The sequence below is a fragment of the Orbicella franksi genome, chromosome 11 (genome assembly GCF_964199315.1).
Source record: "Orbicella franksi chromosome 11, jaOrbFran1.1, whole genome shotgun sequence".
NCBI lineage: Eukaryota > Metazoa > Cnidaria > Anthozoa > Scleractinia > Merulinidae > Orbicella > Orbicella franksi.
Genome location: NC_138155.1, coordinates 11,954,401 through 11,971,900, shown reverse-complemented (window position 1 = coordinate 11,971,900; position 17,500 = coordinate 11,954,401). Strand labels below are relative to the sequence as shown.

The following is a 17,500-nucleotide window of genomic DNA, read 5'->3' as shown; positions in this document are numbered from 1 at the left end:
TGCATGGGTTGATTAACATAGCTCTCTCATTATGTTTCTGTCACTTCCTTAGGCTTGCCCGATGAGGAAGGACGAGTACAAATTCTCGAGATTCACACAGCCAAGATGAGAGAACACAGGCTTCTGGCTCCGGATGTCGACCTCGCAGATTTAGCAGTGCAAACCAAGAATTTCACTGGAGCCGAGATTGAAGGCCTAGTGCGAGCTGCACAGTCTACTGCAATGAATCGATTTATTCAGGTAATGCGGACTGAAGCCAGAGTGTAAGTCTCTTTTTGCACGAAATATCTAAAATGTGACTAGAAAAATTCCAAACTGACGATAAAGTGCTACGGAGATAGGCCATGTCCGAGTTATCTTGTGCCTCTGTTTCAAAACGAGTCCTGGTGCAAGACCTTTCATATGAAAATGAGTTTGATTGGCATGCAGTTGAAGCTGAAGCGAACACTTTTCCACGTGAAAGGTTTCGCACGAAGTCTCGTTTTGATACAGAGGCAAAAGGTAACTCGTGTTACCAATTGCACTGGTTGTCCACTGTAATTGTCCACACCACGCTGGAGAAATTTGAAAGCGCAGCTTCATTTCTACGGTTAGGCCTACCGTCCACACTAATCCGTCACGAAAATGGACCTTTTCGAAAACGGTCTTCCAACCGGAGGAATGTGAAAACGCCGGCTTTGCGTTTTAGGGTGGACAGAAAACATTTTGACAACTGAGCCTTTCGAAAACCATTGCGTTACGATAGTCAGGTGATTTCGCTGCCCGTGTTTTCCTCAAGCAAAAATAAATCCAAAATGGCCGCTAATTGCTGCGATTTCCGTGAATTCTCCAGCGTAGTGTAGACGGAAGACATTTGATGCCTTTTCTGAGTGAAACCTCCGTTTGCAAATTTCTTTGGCGTAGTGTGGGCGGGGCCTGAGACACTCGTCACCAAACAAAAAATACATGCGCCTCAGTAAATCTATGAGAACAGTGTAAAATTTGTTTACCCCCCATCCCCCCCCCCTCCATCCTCTCCTAATACTCCCAAATCTCCGTTCTGAGATCCAACTCTCAGCTCCCTCCGTCAAAGTTAAAAATGTTTTTGTCTGTGTTATTTCGGTTAGAGAAGTGTTCCATATTCTTCCTTTATTACCCAACTGCAGCGAATACCGTCCAAATAATAGTACAAATGTACAGCCATATTTTACAGTTATTTGTACGGTAGAAAACCTGCTTGCTGTACAGGTCGGCGCGCACACGCAAAACTGTCACACTCTCCCTCTTTTTATTGACTACAGTGACTACGGCAGTTGGATAATAAATTTCTTGTTAGATGTCTTGGTGTGTTGTATCGCTGTATATTTTTACTTGTTGTTTGTATTTTGATTCGCCCTACAGGCTCGTCAAAATACGGCACAATTCGTAAAAATATACAGCGATACTACACACCAAAACATGTAATAAGATATACTTATTTCACAGCTCAAGAACAATTTTGAGATCGACCCGGAGGCTGCTGAAAAGATCGTTGTAAAGCGCGAGGATTTCCATCATGCACTGGAACATGATATAAAACCGGTCAGTAAAACAAGTCATTTGTCGATACTTTGTTATAAAATACCTGAGCCACTATGCGCGCTCTCATTGGTCGATAGGTGTGTTTAGATGAGAATTTGTTAATAAGATTGCGACGTTTTTGATTCGCACAAATTTTCTAGCAGCATTTTGTAAGAGCAATAGGGTACTTTTTCCTTGTTTACATAGCCTCATCTGAACACTTAGGGCGTTGGGAGAATTCTCGAAAGTTATACAAACCCTCGACTGCATCTCGGGGTTGCATAGTCGTCTCGAATTCTCCAACCCCGCCTCGTGTTTAGACGAGGCTATGTAAACACGGAAAAAGTGCTCTATTTATTAAAATGCTGATGGCTATTATAATTGGCCAAGATTGAGGGAATCTTGGCGAAAATCTTATCAAATAGAAAATCAACGCTAACAATAACGTATCAGTCACCCAAAGTCAAGGAGATAATTTGGAAAAAAAAATTTGGTTTACATATGTTCTTTGCGAGAGACCATTGTAGAAAACCAGAAATTTGTATCATGTCTACAGTAGGCCCTCACACAAAAGCAAAATGGTTTTTCACCTTGTGAGCACTATGTAGATTACTTTTTTTGTACTTAAATTGTACAGTTTTTTTTCCTAAATTGTTTGTGTTGTTTTGTATTGTAGGCATTCGGACCTTCTGATGACAATCTCGATCTTTATGTAGCTAATGGTGAGTAGATAAGTGAAGAATTCCTGCTGTTAATTAATATGCAAGTTGTAGATGCTCTTGAACAGTAAAGACTGTAACAGTGTAATCAGCTTACTTGATTGTTACTGGAGGTCGTAGCTATAAAGCCTGCGGTTTGTTTTCCGAATAGAATGGCTCTGACAAGCAGTTCTATAGGTCTTTCTCCTAAGCTACTAATGGTGTCAGCTTCCTTTCAAGTAATTCCAACTAGATGTAACAGACGTTTATTTAACAAATAAAGAAGCCTGAGCCGTGTATTACACCGTGATAAAACACGACGGGTATTTGAGAACACGAGAGAAATGTAGAAAACACGAGCCGCAGGCGATTGTTTTCTACATTTCTCGAGTGTTCTCAAATGTCCGGAGTGTTTTATCACAGTGCAAAACACGGCTCAGGATTCTTCATTTGCTTTATGATATAGATTTTACACGAGCAAAACAATAAAACACGCTTTTTCTTTGTTTTATACTCTGACAAAACATGGGTTTTCAACCAATCAGAGCGCGCACAGGGTCCTATCTATATCATAAAAGAATATACCCAAAATTTACTACGAAGACAACTTTGTTTTTTTCTTTGTGATTTGTCTTTGTTGTAGTCCACAATTTTTTTGCCACGGACCTTTCTGTGTTCCATTTATATATGCCTCTGTCTATTTACACATCTAGCTAGTTTGTCAAGTAATTCTTTTTCGTTTCATTCGTTTGCTAGGAATTATCCGCTGGGGCAACCAAGTGGAGCGTATATTGGATGATGGGAAATTGTTGTTGCAGCAAACGAGAACCCAAGATATCACCTCGCCAATTACTGTGTTATTGGAAGGTGCGTAGGGCAGTTAAAGCTCATTTTATGAACCTTCTTTGCGGTTGGTAATCATTGCAAGTATATAAGGTATTTTTTAGACAATAGAAAACAATTAATACCTATAAAATAATTTGGAAGAAACTTAGACTCAAGAAACCATCTTTGAGTAGAAACAGTGGTTTTCAATTGTTCTGATCACCAGGACATTGTAACAGAATCCCAGACTGAAGAAATTTATGAACAAAACATTTATCTCTTAGGAAGTTAACCGTGTAGATGTTGATTGTAGGTCCTGTCGGGTGTGGCAAGACAGCACTCGCGGTGCAGATGGCTCTCTTTTCAGACTTCCCCTTCATCAAGATGTGTTCACCAGAGCACATGATTGGTTTTGTCGAAAGTGCAAAATGTCAAACTATTAAAAAGGTGAGTAGCACCTTATACTCTGCAGATTATACACTGCAAGAACTTAGTGGTACACATGTGTGCCAGAGCAATTTGAGATCGCGCTCTATTGGGATAAACCGTTTCAACCGCAACTGTTTTTGGTTGAGATGGTTAACGTTTCTCAATAGAACACTTTTCCAACGGTTTTCGGTTGAAACGCGGTAACTCCTGGGAACAACCCTTTTGCGTAATCACGTGACATAATCACGCAAATGCTATTTTAACCGTTTCAAACTGATTTGAGGCCAGCTGAAATACAGTAGTTTACCAATCAAACCAGCCGAAAACGGTTTTTCCTCAGCAGAACACGAAACAACTCAACCAGCTCAACCAACCAGAAACGGTTGATTCCAATAGAACACGACCTTAATCAGCTAGACATCCTTGCTAAAACGCTTCCTGTGTATTGTTTGTGGGACCTATTTCGATACATTGTTTAATGTGTGGTCTTTTTTTAAATAGATTTTTGACGATGCGGACAAGTCAGACCTCAGTTGTATCATTGTTGATGATATAGAACGCCTGTTAGGTATGTATCCTTATTTATTGCAAGGTTAATAGATGTCTCTTTAAAAATGTTCGTTTTGGTTTTGTGGTTTCTTTCCACATCTTTAGATTTCATTTCATGTGGTCTTGCGTGACAACAATGGTACGAACCACCGTGATCTACGTCACAGCAGCGCCTAAAACAGCGTTAGTCAGCCCCCATAACACTTCCTGTCCTCAGGGGCAGCTAGTAAAACGAAAATGTAGTTTCGCTGTTCATCACACCGTACTAAACATTACCAGTGCAACTGCGTGATTTACTTTGTGAATTTTATTTGCTTTACAAATTTCAGACTACGTTGCCATTGGACCAAGGTTTTCTAACGCGGTCCTTCAAGCCTTGCTTGTGTTACTTAAGAAGAAGCTAAGGAAGGTGCGTAACCAGTTTATCCCTACACACTAACTAGGCTATGATCTTATGATTATCGTCTCGTTTTTAGAGGACTCGGCCCTCTTTTGTGTCATTGTCTGAGGCACGAGAGGTGGCGCTTTTCAGTAACTTGCCACATGGGATAACATTTTACAGTGCACTTCAATGGTAGTCTGCTTGGCAGCCGTTGTTAGGGTTGTCACGCAACGCTTCTCCCCAAGTGCTGCGTGAGGATGCTGATGACGTCAATGTCAATGATGAAGACCATGGTGATGATGACGTCAATGAGAATAATGTGGTCGTGATGATGATGACGATGATGTTTTAAATGGTTTTCATGATGACGTCAACGACACTGAGGATGACGTCAATGGCAATCACAATTACGTTGACATTGAAAATTATGATAACGATAACGACAGCATGGCACTTGTGAAGAAAACAACACTGATTACTCCATTTTTTTTCTTTTTTTTTTCCATCCTCTAGGGTCGCAAGCTAATCGTCATTGGGACAACCAGCAGCCGAGAGGTGTTGGAAACCATGGGCATTGTTGAGTCATTTAACACTGTGATCCATGTTCCCTCTCTCTCGTCCACCGACCAACTCAGAGAAGTGCTGCAGGTTAGTTTACACATGCTATTTCTTAATGTTCATGTGAGTCGTTCCTGACATCAAATACACTATGATCCATGAATTGAAACGGTTTGCCAGTCTACATACAATTTAGCTTGGGAGGACATGAAGTTATTGACACAAACTTCCGTTCTCTACCAAACTCTCCAGCGGCAGTCAATCTTGAACACTACAGAGCTATTTTTATCTAGTGAATGCGAAGCTGCGAGAGAGTTATAGCAGTTAGCTGGGGACAAATTCACTCGCTCAGCCTGTAAGGCAGTCAATGGGTCGTGAACATTTTGTGATTATTTAACTGACCAGGGCATTCCGCGATTGGGGCGATATTTGCCCGACCATTGTGAACAGAGTAGCTGGAAAAGCGTTGAACTGATCCTTCGCCTATTGACTCGAGCAAGTGCTCAAAATTAAAGACGTTTTTGCTGCACAAGAAAAGTTGATGTACAATTCAATTCTTTGATCGAACAGGCCAGATGAGTCATGGATTGCGTTGCATTCAAACAACCAGTAACAATACAATATTTTGTTGCAGCATGTGAAGTTGTTTGATGAAGATGAAATTAGGCAAATTGAGAGAAACATTGGCCAGAGAAGGTATGAAACAATCCAATGAATTCTTCCCCGTTTGCTTTGGGTAAGTTTAATCGTAGCACAAGTCAAGTTCGAGTCAACTTTTTTTTTCACCTTTTCTTTTTTATATTTGATATCGTTTGACACGAAACAGTTTTCCACAGCTAAGATTTCGTTTTGCAGTTTGAAACAATATTATCTTTCTCGCTGACCTGCTATTAGTCTATTAATTTTGCGGAGAAGCGTTTTCCATAAAACTAAGTGTTTTACAGAAAATCAATGTCCTCCATGGGTTGGACACATTGTCTCCTGTGCCTCAGTTTTATGTTAGTATTAGAGCTCGAAATCTGTGAGGAAAATTAATAAATGACTTCTTCATGAATAAACTCTCCCAATCGGCAGTGAAAAAAGAGTCAAATCTTGCCGTTCTTGTCCCTCGGGTACAACATTTTTACACAGAAATTAAAACCAAAAGACCCAAAACAGGAAAATCTAACTTGACTCGTGACTCGTGTATGACAATTAACAGAACAAAATCTTTTACTGTTGTAGGCAATTGATTGCCTTGATTGAGACGGAAATTTTCATTGGGGGACTTTGCTAAGCGACAGTTACATCTCCATGGCAACAACATGCAATATTGCCATTTCTAATTATATAACTTGCAGTTGCATTGAACTTCACAATTTTGTTTTTTTAGGTTGTTCGTGGGCATAAAGAAACTCCTCATGATGGCAGAGATGGCTGTCCAGGTATCGTTTATGTTCAACTAAGTAGTATTTCTACAGCACTGTTGCTCTCAGGAAGGTCTTTGTCACTCGTTTTGTTCAAGTTTTTGAATTCATTTTTTTTTTTCCAGTTAAGACGTTATATGTTTTCTTTTTGTTTCAGACCATAAAGCGTGATCGAGTTGACAAGTTTGTTAGTTTACTGGAAGATGAAAACTGGTATGTACCTTGCAGAGTATTTTATTTTGCGTGTTTCTAGTCAAAGAAAAAACTGTCTAAACTTTTTTTTTCGAACTCAGTTTTTATAAGGTCAATACAGATTTGACGAGTGTTGTTGTTAACGACTGTCTAAGGTGGCTCCCTATAGTTTTACGATTCTACGCGCGCTGAGGACGAAAGCTCAAGTAATCTGCGCGCGCTCGAAGGAAAACGTTAATGTTTTTCGATATTTTATGACTTCAACATGATAACAAAAAGCAAAACTGACAGTGAATTTCCTCGTGTTTACTTCGGTGAAATTCCTGTAAAATTTGGCAGACTGGTAGTTAATATTTTACTTTAGTCAGAGCTCGTTTTTCAGGGAAATCTATAAGACCAGTTTTTTCGCAGCGGTAAAAGACGTAAATTTGCAAAAATCGAAAAAACTTCCTGTACAAACCCTACTTTTTTCGTGTTTGAGACTCGCATCCCGAAGGATGCGATGTGCTGTGAAAATTTTGAAAGATTTCACCGAAGGAAATTGAAGAAAATCACAAATAAAACCATGAAAACAGTAAAAAAACACTTTTGTTTGGGCATTTAAAATTCAAGACTAAAACCCAAAATTTTAATAGAGATGATGAACGTGACTTTTTTGTTGAAGTTTTTATTGAGCAGTTGTGGTTACATAACAATTAACGAGAGTTAATCATTTGGTCGTCTCAATTGTTTCAGTTTGAGAGGCCCACAAGCATAGCCTTGTATCAAGTGACTACAAGAGGTGAGTGACCTGGCAAATGTTACAGCTTACGTGAGTAAATGATTTCAGCATAGCTTGGAAGACCCTCATGGATTGGCACTGCTTTACTGTCAGTACACAAACCCCAAGTCTAAATTCCTGACTACAATGTTGGGTTACTAAATAAACCTGCGTTTATATTTGTAATATGGTTCCCTTTTATCTCCTTAAGGATCAGGACAGAGCAATTTTTTGGTGGAAGACATTTCTTTTTTCAAAGGCAACGTTTAAGTTTGATGGATCATTCTTCTACTAGCCTACCTTAATTTTGAAATCACTTTTATTTTACTCTGTTATAACAATCGACTGGTTTTCCAGTGAATCTCCTAAAACTTAAACCATATCAGAAATCGAAGTAAAAACATGCAACCCCTGTGAAATGCAGGAATACATGGAAGCGGTGCGAAACGCGGGAAACTTACAACTGAATTTTTGCAAGCGCGGTATTATAGGATGCTGGTGCCAAGCGCGGGAAAACTTACAACTGGTGCCAAGCGCGGGAAAACGTGCGTAAGTGAGGAATGGTTTTTGTTTTGCTCCTGATTCATTGGTTGCCAGAAAAAACGCGCTGTCATTGGTTGAGGCACTTTGCAAGGGTTCTTTGGGTCAAATTTACAGACGGGGGAATAAGTAAGAGTTGAAGGCTATGCCATCCGTCTCCGAAAATGCTTAGCCTCGTGACGTATCGTGATTACGTCATGCTGATGTGACTGTTCGCGGAGTACTTATGAGCACTCTTGCTAGTCTCTGATTTGAAGATAAGAATCGGTAATACGAGACTTCAGTGAAGATTTGCTTGAAGTAGTGCTTGTTTCCCCGACTGTATAGGAAGGAGGTAAATAATTTTCTTGTCCTCGACACGGTCAAAAACTGCACCATTAATAAAATAATATAAGATGAAACGTCACGATAGAAAAGTTTATTGACGTAATATATCAAACACGAAAGACCGTGTTTGAACACATTTCCAAGCAACCAAGAAGAGAGTTGAAAATACGACGCGTAGTGGAATATTTTTGAAAAACTTCGAGGTGTTAAGAAATGTGGTGTCTTTAGTGTTTAATATATCTTTTCAATCGAAACTAAAACTCAGGAGAAAACGTAGAAAGAAAATCGTAAAAATCTAGGCTAATTAAGATCATATATACAAACACCGTGACGGTCATGATTTCCTTTGTTTCAAATTGATAAATCATTAATGCGCTCGAGAAATATTATTCAATAAAGATGATAACTGTAAGAAAGGAGAGGATTATGAGGCTCCAGTGTAAACCAAACAGAAAAAGTCTTTCGAGAAATATAATGTGTGCATAGATTTCGCATTTCACCTTTGGTGGCCTTTTTTAGTTCAGAAGAATAACTAACTATTTCATAAGAGTTGCAAGAAACTGGGCAAGGAGTCCATCTTTTTTTCTTTGCTAGCGTATTCTATAGTCCCGGCTTAAGCACGTAATTCGAAATCCCGATACCACATGATCAACTATAGTTGTAGGGATGTGAGTCATTTATTTCTGCCTTTGTAATTTAAATACTTTAAAGATGGTTATTCCACTGATAACGTTTGCCCCAATAAAGGATTGGATTGAAGAAATCTGGCAGTTGTATGTAGTACTTCATAAAGCTGAAAAAGAGTGTTTGTATACGCGAGTGCGTGCGCAGAAAGTTGACGGGACGAGACGGGATTGGGGCGCAGTCAGGTGCTACGCAAGCGTAGTAACGCCCCAGTCCCTTTCCGTCCTGAGCCCTTGCCCCATGTTTCAACCTCGTCCCCTGGGCCTTCTCAGCTCCTCGATCGTGCCACAGAGAGACTATTTCGAAACAGAAAACAAAAGATCACAGGAAGTTAACATATGTACAATTTGTACACCCTTTGCGTGACAGATTGAATCTGAACCCTTCGCTCGATTGCGGTTTTATCCGGGTCAGAGGGGCTTAATTGACTAGTTGTTATATTTTTTTAGGGCTCCCCAAGTAACCGTTGTGCGCTCCAACAAAGCCTTGCGACCCTGCGAAAGCTTGGCGCGAAAAGGACGGGCCATGTTGAATCTGTTGAAAGCCAGTTCTGGTCCGTGCGACTGTATTCGTTCGAAAATACCTCGTGGATTCATAGAGGTGTAAGTATTTGGTTTCGTAGATAAAAGACTACCTTTCAGAGCGATATTTAACCGGACGACTGTTGTACTTGCAGCGAATTGAACTAATCTAAGCAAAGAGAAACTGTTTGTCGACGTATGCACAACGAAACTTTGTTTGTAAACTCAGGCGTCTCTTGAGCCGTTGCAATGTCTGTACAACTAAGCGCGGACAACCACATACTACAAATGCGTGGTGAAGAGAAAAGTCTGTCAGTAGTAACACCGACTTCTAATAGCTGTAAATGATTATCAGTTTTGATTAACCAGTTTGGACCGGTTCTATGATGCAACACGTACTCTCAAACCCAGATCTCACTCTGTTTAACGCTTGTCCGCGGGAGATCTGGTCTTCAGATTAGCAAAGAAGTAATAAATGAAGTTTGCTGAATTGCGTTCCATTTTGAGTCGCTCGTAATCTATTTGCACTCTTCGTTTTGTTTTACCATGCGCTTTGGGTTCCCCTTACCCATTTGCGCTTCCTTTTGGGTTTCGTTTTTTTGTTAGCACATTTGTGTTGCTTGCTGGGTTCCGTTTTCCGTCTCTCTTAATTTACTATAGTCCGAAAGGACCAATAGCGCGAAAAAACGCAAGAATTCATTTCACCTACTTTGGGAGTACTTATAGAATGACCCAGTCCCTGGCCGATTTTGAGCTAAGACACTTTAATATGGCCTACACGACAATTTTGGAGATCAAGAAGTGGTGGAGACAGTGGAACGAATTAAAAACAATTTGAAAGATCCTGATGATGGTTTTTGGAGAGAAAAACAACTCGGAAGGTATCGTAAGTAAAATAAATCTGCATATCTGCTATCTCCTTTGCGTAGGTACCCCATAAACCTTTTGAGCTCCGTTTTGTGTTCCCTTAATCCTCTGCGTTCTATCCTCCATTTTGCTTCAAGCGCTAAATGCTTTCAAAGTTTGCTTGAAAGTAAAGCTCTTGTTAACGGTATTTCTGTTTCGTAACAGCTTCAAATCCCAAACCGAAGCTTGGTACCGTTTCCCAGCAGCGAAGCAGGCTAAATAAAAATTCCTGATGGTGTTAAATGTTTAACATTGATGTAATATATCAAACACGAAAGACCGTGTTTGACCACATTTCCAAACACCGCGGAGAAGAGAGTTGAAAATACGACGCGCAGCGGAGTATTTTTGACGAGCTTCGAAGTGTTTGGAAATGTGGTCAAACACTGTATTGAGTGTTTGATATGTCTTCCCAATCGAAACTAAAACTAAGGAGAAAACGGAGAAATAAAATCGTAAAAATCTATGCTTATTAAGACCAGACATCCAAACACCGTAACGGTCATAATTTTCTTTGTTTAAACTTAATGAATTATTAATGAGTTTGAGAAGTTAAACGTATAGTACGATCAAGGAAGGCAAAGCACCAATCGTGTTATCTCATGTATAATTTGCAATTTAAATTTTGAGAAAATTTGCTAACACGCACTTTCATGCACGAACCATTAAAGAGTGATTTTTGATTGGCTCACCTGCTCATGTTAAATAACTGCAGGATATTTGAAAAAGGCTTAGTCCCCGACAACAATACCGCGGAAAAATTTGAAAACGCAGCTTTATTTCTACAGCTAATCCCACCGTCTACATAAATCCGTCACGAAAACTGAGAACGTTCTTTAAATCGGAAAACGAAACTTGTTTGGAGACGCCGTTTTTTGACGTTCAAATAGGTTTTTCAGAAGTCGTTTTCAATGTTTACAAGTGACATGCGACTTGTATTTTGCACTTACGACTTACAAGTTTTACTCTTGTAAAAATACAAATCGGACTCTTGTAGAAGTTTTATTAAATTTGATTCTTACCATCTTTTACACGTGTAGCGCTACATCTGTAATTACAAAAACTTGTAGCCTGGAATTCTAACGATTTTTATCGAACTCGTTTTCGTCTGCGCTTGTAAATACAATGGTTCGACATGTAGATTACAAGTGAAAAAGTTTCATTATACTGACACCTGGTTTTTTGGTCACAGGTCAGACGAATATTTTGATCCTTAGAAAAATTGCTGTAATTGTCATCATTAAGCTACAACTGAAGTATTTAGAGTTAATAAAATGAATTAATAATACTTGCACGTTGTTTGTGTTTTTGTTTTTGTTTTGTTTTTTTTGAGGGTAGAATATATTTTGGGGGCTGTTTTAATTTAAGGCGTTTGAGGGAATTTGAGGGAGTTTAATTAACAATAAGTTTCTTGAAGATTAGTTCGCCTTTCCACCAATAACGGCATATTGTTGGGGATTTTTAGAAGTTTCCGTTATATTTAGAAAGTAATAAGAAATAAGATTAAACTATTTTTATACAATTAAATTTTAGCTATGAGTGAGTACAAATAAAGTGGTTGTTGTTGTTGTTGTACTTTTGCTAGAAAATGTTGAAAATTCTTGCCTAATTATGAGTCAAAATTAGTTCATGTTCCATACAAAAATAAGGAATATTTAGAGGGATTTTCCAGATATTAAGTAAATTTTTTGTGATATTTAGAAATTTTTTTGAGACTTTCCGAGCAGATATTTAGCCCCGTTGTGTGATATTTGTGGAAAGGCTTAGAGATTGGTTATCATTCTGCATCGACGTCAAAATATTTGTCAAAAACGCAGAAAAACCGTGGATCAGCACATTTAATTGCTCAGTTGAATTATTGTCTTCTTTTCAAAATATTCGTAAAATCACGCGGTCATCAGCAAATACAGATCAAAATTAATTACAGATCGACGGTTTGCTTCTAATTGGGCTGATCAGCTCTATGACATCATACTCGCTTTGCTATCTTATATCTAGCATTCTGTCTTGAGATGCTCTTCTTCAATTGGTTGCTAGTTTGGTTGGTTTTATTTAACGGCGTTGATTTTAAAACTACTGCCAAGACACCAACTTGTAAGTTCAATTTGCATGTCTTTGTCACATTGATTAAGCTCATGAGTTCTAAGCATTATTTATTTATTCTCACCTTAACATGCGCGCGCAATAAACCCGTTGAAAAAAAAAGGAAATCTAAATTAAGGATGAATATCATGCTATTTTGAAAAAACACCAACTTATGGAATAAACTTGCCCGACATTTTCTAAACTAATCTAAATTGTTCAAAGATAAAAGAATTTAAAGGCACTGCAAAAAGTGTTCTCCAGCGGTTAGTTTAAAAATTATTAAGTAGTCAAGATTCTTTGTAAATTAAGACCAGCTGCTGAGTTTAAATAACCCACCACTAAACAGGATTTCTTAAATATCTCTGAAGTTGCCTAGGGTCCTCCACAGACTAAACATTTAGTTGTCAACAACTATTTGTCATCGATAACTAAAAAACTAAGCAGTTTCCCTTTTCGAAAAGGGAAACTGCTTTAGTTGTCGACAACTACGTTTTGACCGTTTTCCCCACGTGTGGGATACAAATCGCGCCTTATACGTTCATCTCGCATACAAAGATGTCGATCTTTTTCAGAAAGGGTCGGTCCACGAATTATATTGCTTGAAAGCCAGCCAGGTGAGCATAGGTCGAGCTCGAAAATGAGCCGATCACGGTATGAGTTCAAACTACGAAAACACTGACAAAAAATAGGCAGTCAATGACTGCATGAGGCTACTGCTGTTATTATTTACAACCTTGCAGTAAAACAAATCATATTGCAATAAAACGAGCTAAATATGAAAACGTTTTTGTGGACTGGCAGCTCATTAAAAGCATGCCACTTGTTTCTTGCATCGCGTAATATATGTCGATCTCCAAAGTTGTAAAGATAAGACTTTCGGTAACTTGAATTAAATATGTCACCTCCAAGTTAGTTGGCTTTCTAGTAGGGTGGAGGGAAAAAATATAACGTGTGATTTTCGAGGGAAATTGTGCGGGAAATTTAAACTTCTATTGTGCGGGGAATTGTGCGGGATTATTGACGAACCAATATTATCGTTCTTGCCAAGTCCTAAGGAAAATCTGCCTGGACGATAGTTGAGCCAAATTTATTTCACTAGTAGTTCATATATATTTAGCAGTCTTAGCGATCTCCAATTTTTTTTAGAAAACTCTCTGACTACTAAAGAAAATCATGTTGCGTGACATGAACTAGACGAGTATGAAACCAAAATAAATAGTAAAAGAGAATGCTGCATCTCCCCTTATATATGAGTTCCTTTTTAAAAATACTCCAGCCTTGATTCAATAAATATATGAAGCTTAAATATTTCTTCATAAGCTGCGGTAAGGTCGCAAATTCTCGGAAGTTATCCGCAAAACACACAAATTGAAAAGTTATGCAAATAAAGTGCAATGCGTTTTGCGCTTGTCCTAGGACTGTTGTTTTCGCGAAGGAGTTTATCTATTCGCTCTCCAAGGGCGATAAAACTCTTGAAAAGGGTTTAAGATCGCAACACGGCAACGATGTTGACTGCACAATTTACTCGGATCGCCAGACCAGTAAATGAACTTCGCACAATTTCTCTTAGCATGTAATATGTAATCGCCATAAGTTGTAAAAAGACCTGGAAAACTCTTTGCAAACAAGTTCCCCATAAATGCGTAGACAGCTGTGTTCCATTCTTGAACCAAAATGGTTTAAACTCACAACATGCGACTGGATTAGGAGGATACTCAACGAAGCAACTTCATTACTAAATATCTAAACGGAACTCTTGTGCTAAAATATCCTGATTCTTTAATTTGTTTTTATTTTGTCCAATACACGTTTTCGTAAAGTACGATTTGATACTGTGGTACGAAGCCCAAGTAAACGTTATTAGAGCGTCCTATTATTTAAAAAATAGAAAACATGTACCGTGTTGCTATCGAGTTATAGAAACTCGAGTGGAAGTTTGGGAGAACGAGAAATGCTGTGGGAACACAAGCCGAACGCGGTTGTTTCCACAGCTTTTTCGAGTTCTCCCAAACTTTCACGAGTGTTTCTATAATTCGATTTCTATCGCACGATAGTTGACTCGGGCTCCGCCGTCGTCAACTATCAAGCGATAGAAATCTCGAGCTCATAATCTAATTGTTTTTTAATAGAAACAGGACTTTAAACCAATAAGCGCTCGTATTTTTTTAGGGCTGTTTTCTAATTACTCTTAGAGTGAAGTTTCCACCAGTTTTTCTACCTGTCTCTCTTGGCTTTGGTCCATCGGAGTCAATAATACTATTTCTTAAGATTTATCCATTATTTGCTGCGTTATATCAGTTTACATTTAGTAAATAGTTATATGAGTCAATTTTAATGCGTGAATTTGTTTTTCCGCAGAGAACGTAACATCCACCGTTTTTAAAAGAATAGGTTTATGTTTTGTTACCAGCCAGTCATGACTACCCATGTAACTCTTTCTTTCATTATGAGCATTAAATCTTAATTTATCTTACTTCCGTTTCCATGGCTCCAGCACTTTGGCGGCTTAAACGTCATTCTAAAAATAACTTGCCGTGTACATTTTCTCGTAAACATCATGATTTCTCCTGGTAATGGACTGTTGACAGACTTTATCAGTTAAGGTTTTAGACTTAGATAATGCAAAAAGTAAATCAACTGTTTCTCTTTATTTCATGACACATTTTATGATTCTTTTGCAGTTAACAAGTTGAAAAGAATCTCTGCTTTCGGTTTGTTTCAGGACAACAAACCGCCAGCATGGGAACGAGGCTATATCGTTGGTTACAGCCTCGATTCCGCCAAGGGCGAATTACATTTCAGGTCAAAGACCAGAAAGTCTTCAACCATATTCCGATATCCGTCACTCATTGACAAACTTTACCTGGACAAAATACCAAAATGGAACCAGTTAACAGTTGGAAGAAATGTTTTGGTCGAGTTTCAACCGGGAAAATTCCAAACTGGAAAGATTGTGGCCCGGACTACCTCTAGCAGTGCAGGATCCGATAGATATGAAGGGAAAATCACAGTGAAAAAATCGAAGCGTAAAATGACATTTGATTATCGTAAAGTAAGACTTAAAGGTAAGTTAACGCTATGAAAAATTCATTGTTGTTTACTGAGTGTTCCATTATTCCCTGTCTATCAAATTTGAAAACGCGGCTTTTAGTAAATACTACGGTTAGGCCTACCGTCCACATTAATCCGTCACGTAAACGGAGCTTTCCGAAAACGCTCTTGAAAAAGGATGAATTCGAAAATGCCAGCTTTGCGTTTTCGTGTGGACAGAAAACTTTTTGAAAACGGAGCTTTTCGAAAACCATGGCGTCACGATAATCATGCGATTTCGCTGACCGACTTTTCCTCAAACACAAATCCAAAATGACAAATCCAAAATTTCTCCGGCGTAGGGTGGACGGAAACATTTGGTGCGTTTTCACAGTAAAACCTGTGTTTTCAAATTCCTCCGGCGTGGCGAACGGGGTCTAAGCTCTCCATATAAACAACATTATTGGCTCTCAATCTCGTCTATTTTAATATTAAACCACTCGTCCTCGTTTTCTTTGCCACAACTTTTCGTCTGGAATGTTCCAGTCGGAATGGCATCGAATGTCCTTAATAAATATAGTTGAGTAAACGTGTGGCTAGCGCCATTTTCAAAAAGAAAAATCATGGCATGGAAATTTCTTGAACGTAAACAGTCTGAGCAACATTGTTCCCCTCGTTTCAGGGATGAACATTTGTCGATATTTCGAGGTTGACTGTGATACTGAACTTGAAGACTGTAAGATGATATACCTTACCAAATGGCTCCCGGCTCCAGCTCAGTACAATTGCTCCTGTAGGAAAGGTTTTAAAAGACATCCTACGAAAAAGTGCATCGGTAAGTAAATCCCGGCGCCCAATTTACACCATAATCCATCCAGATGAGTCATGTGTCTGTATTGTTTATTCGTGTCTGAAGTTTTTGTACGTGCTTCAAGAGAGGATGAAAGCCCCACGAAGGGGGGGGGGGCATCCCCTTATATGGGCTATGTGGGCTGTGCGGCCCCAAACAGGATGGTTTCTTTAACCGTTTCGGTCAGAGATAGGGTATCGAGTTTGGTCATTTTGTTCTCAAATAGGGTATGGTTTTTGCAGTATTGTCGTGAATTTGGAGAAGAAGCTATACGTTTTCATCATAGACCCTATTCATAAATGGTTGCCAATTAAAAATTATTTTGTTATTATTAAAATTAGCCCAACTAACATCGTTTTTGAGTTGATGATTCAAAAGATTTTTTATTCTCAAACGAGTTTAGTTGGGATAATTTAAATGCATACAAAATAATTTTAAATTGGCAGCCATTTATGAATAGGGTCTATTATCTATGAGACAAAAGCCCTCCACAATGCCTTTAACATCGGTCTGAACTAGGTAACTAATTATGGGACAGGTCTAAAAGGGGTATTCATTTACGGGTCAGGCCTTAAATAGGATATCAATTTTTTTTTCAGATGTTAAACAGGGTAAGGAAAATCACAGATTCTGGTCTTAAATAGTGTAAGGGTTTTAGAAAGCGGGAGGCACACCTCCATCCGATTTTTCGTGGAGTACCCTCTCCTCAGGGGGGGGGGGGGGATGATGGGTAACAGAGTTTAATTCCCCTATATTAGCTTTATTCCTAAGTTAAAAATAAAACCTCGATGTTTGAAACTGTTTTGTGTTACATTGTGCAATTCTCTATCAATAATTCAGAACTTTCTCATTCGTTTCAACGTTCTATTCTAGCCCTAGAACCAACAGAGCCACCTAGTACAGAGGAAGAAACACAAGAACAATTCAATGTAGAAACAAGTGGACGAAAGCAAAGCAAATCAAACATTGGCGCCGTTATAGGAAGCCTGAGCGCTTGTCTTGTGCTTATAATCGTCGTTGGTATAGTTTTGCGAAAGTACGCTATATGTGAAGAGCATTTTTAGGAAACTGCTTTCCTAACTTGATTATTTAATATTATTTTCAACAAAATCTTAAAAGTGTATTTTAGGTAATTATGAGCGAAAATTGACAAGATGAACATGTTTGGAATCAGCCTTAGTCTGCACTCGTTAAAAAGGCCCAGACCCATCGACAGACG

At 38.8% G+C, this 17,500-nt stretch overlaps 1 protein-coding gene across 1 annotated transcript in view; it reads left to right on the top strand.

The window, feature by feature from the left end:
* Window positions 1–8,956, top strand: part of LOC145502031 (vesicle-fusing ATPase-like) — a 27,611-nt gene extending 18,655 nt beyond the window's left edge. The window contains exons 20-32 of the mRNA XM_081481333.1: window positions 53–240; window positions 1,465–1,560; window positions 2,216–2,261; window positions 2,994–3,104; window positions 3,376–3,509; window positions 3,993–4,059; window positions 4,370–4,449; window positions 4,936–5,070; window positions 5,615–5,676; window positions 6,353–6,404; window positions 6,544–6,599; window positions 7,314–7,359; window positions 7,550–8,956. Of these exons, the coding sequence (XP_081337459.1) occupies window positions 53–240; window positions 1,465–1,560; window positions 2,216–2,261; window positions 2,994–3,104; window positions 3,376–3,509; window positions 3,993–4,059; window positions 4,370–4,449; window positions 4,936–5,070; window positions 5,615–5,676; window positions 6,353–6,404; window positions 6,544–6,599; window positions 7,314–7,335 (1,049 nt within the window). The 3' untranslated portion in view covers window positions 7,336–7,359; window positions 7,550–8,956. The remainder of the gene's footprint in view (window positions 1–52; window positions 241–1,464; window positions 1,561–2,215; window positions 2,262–2,993; window positions 3,105–3,375; window positions 3,510–3,992; window positions 4,060–4,369; window positions 4,450–4,935; window positions 5,071–5,614; window positions 5,677–6,352; window positions 6,405–6,543; window positions 6,600–7,313; window positions 7,360–7,549) is intronic.
* Window positions 8,957–17,500: the final 8,544 nt, after the last annotated feature.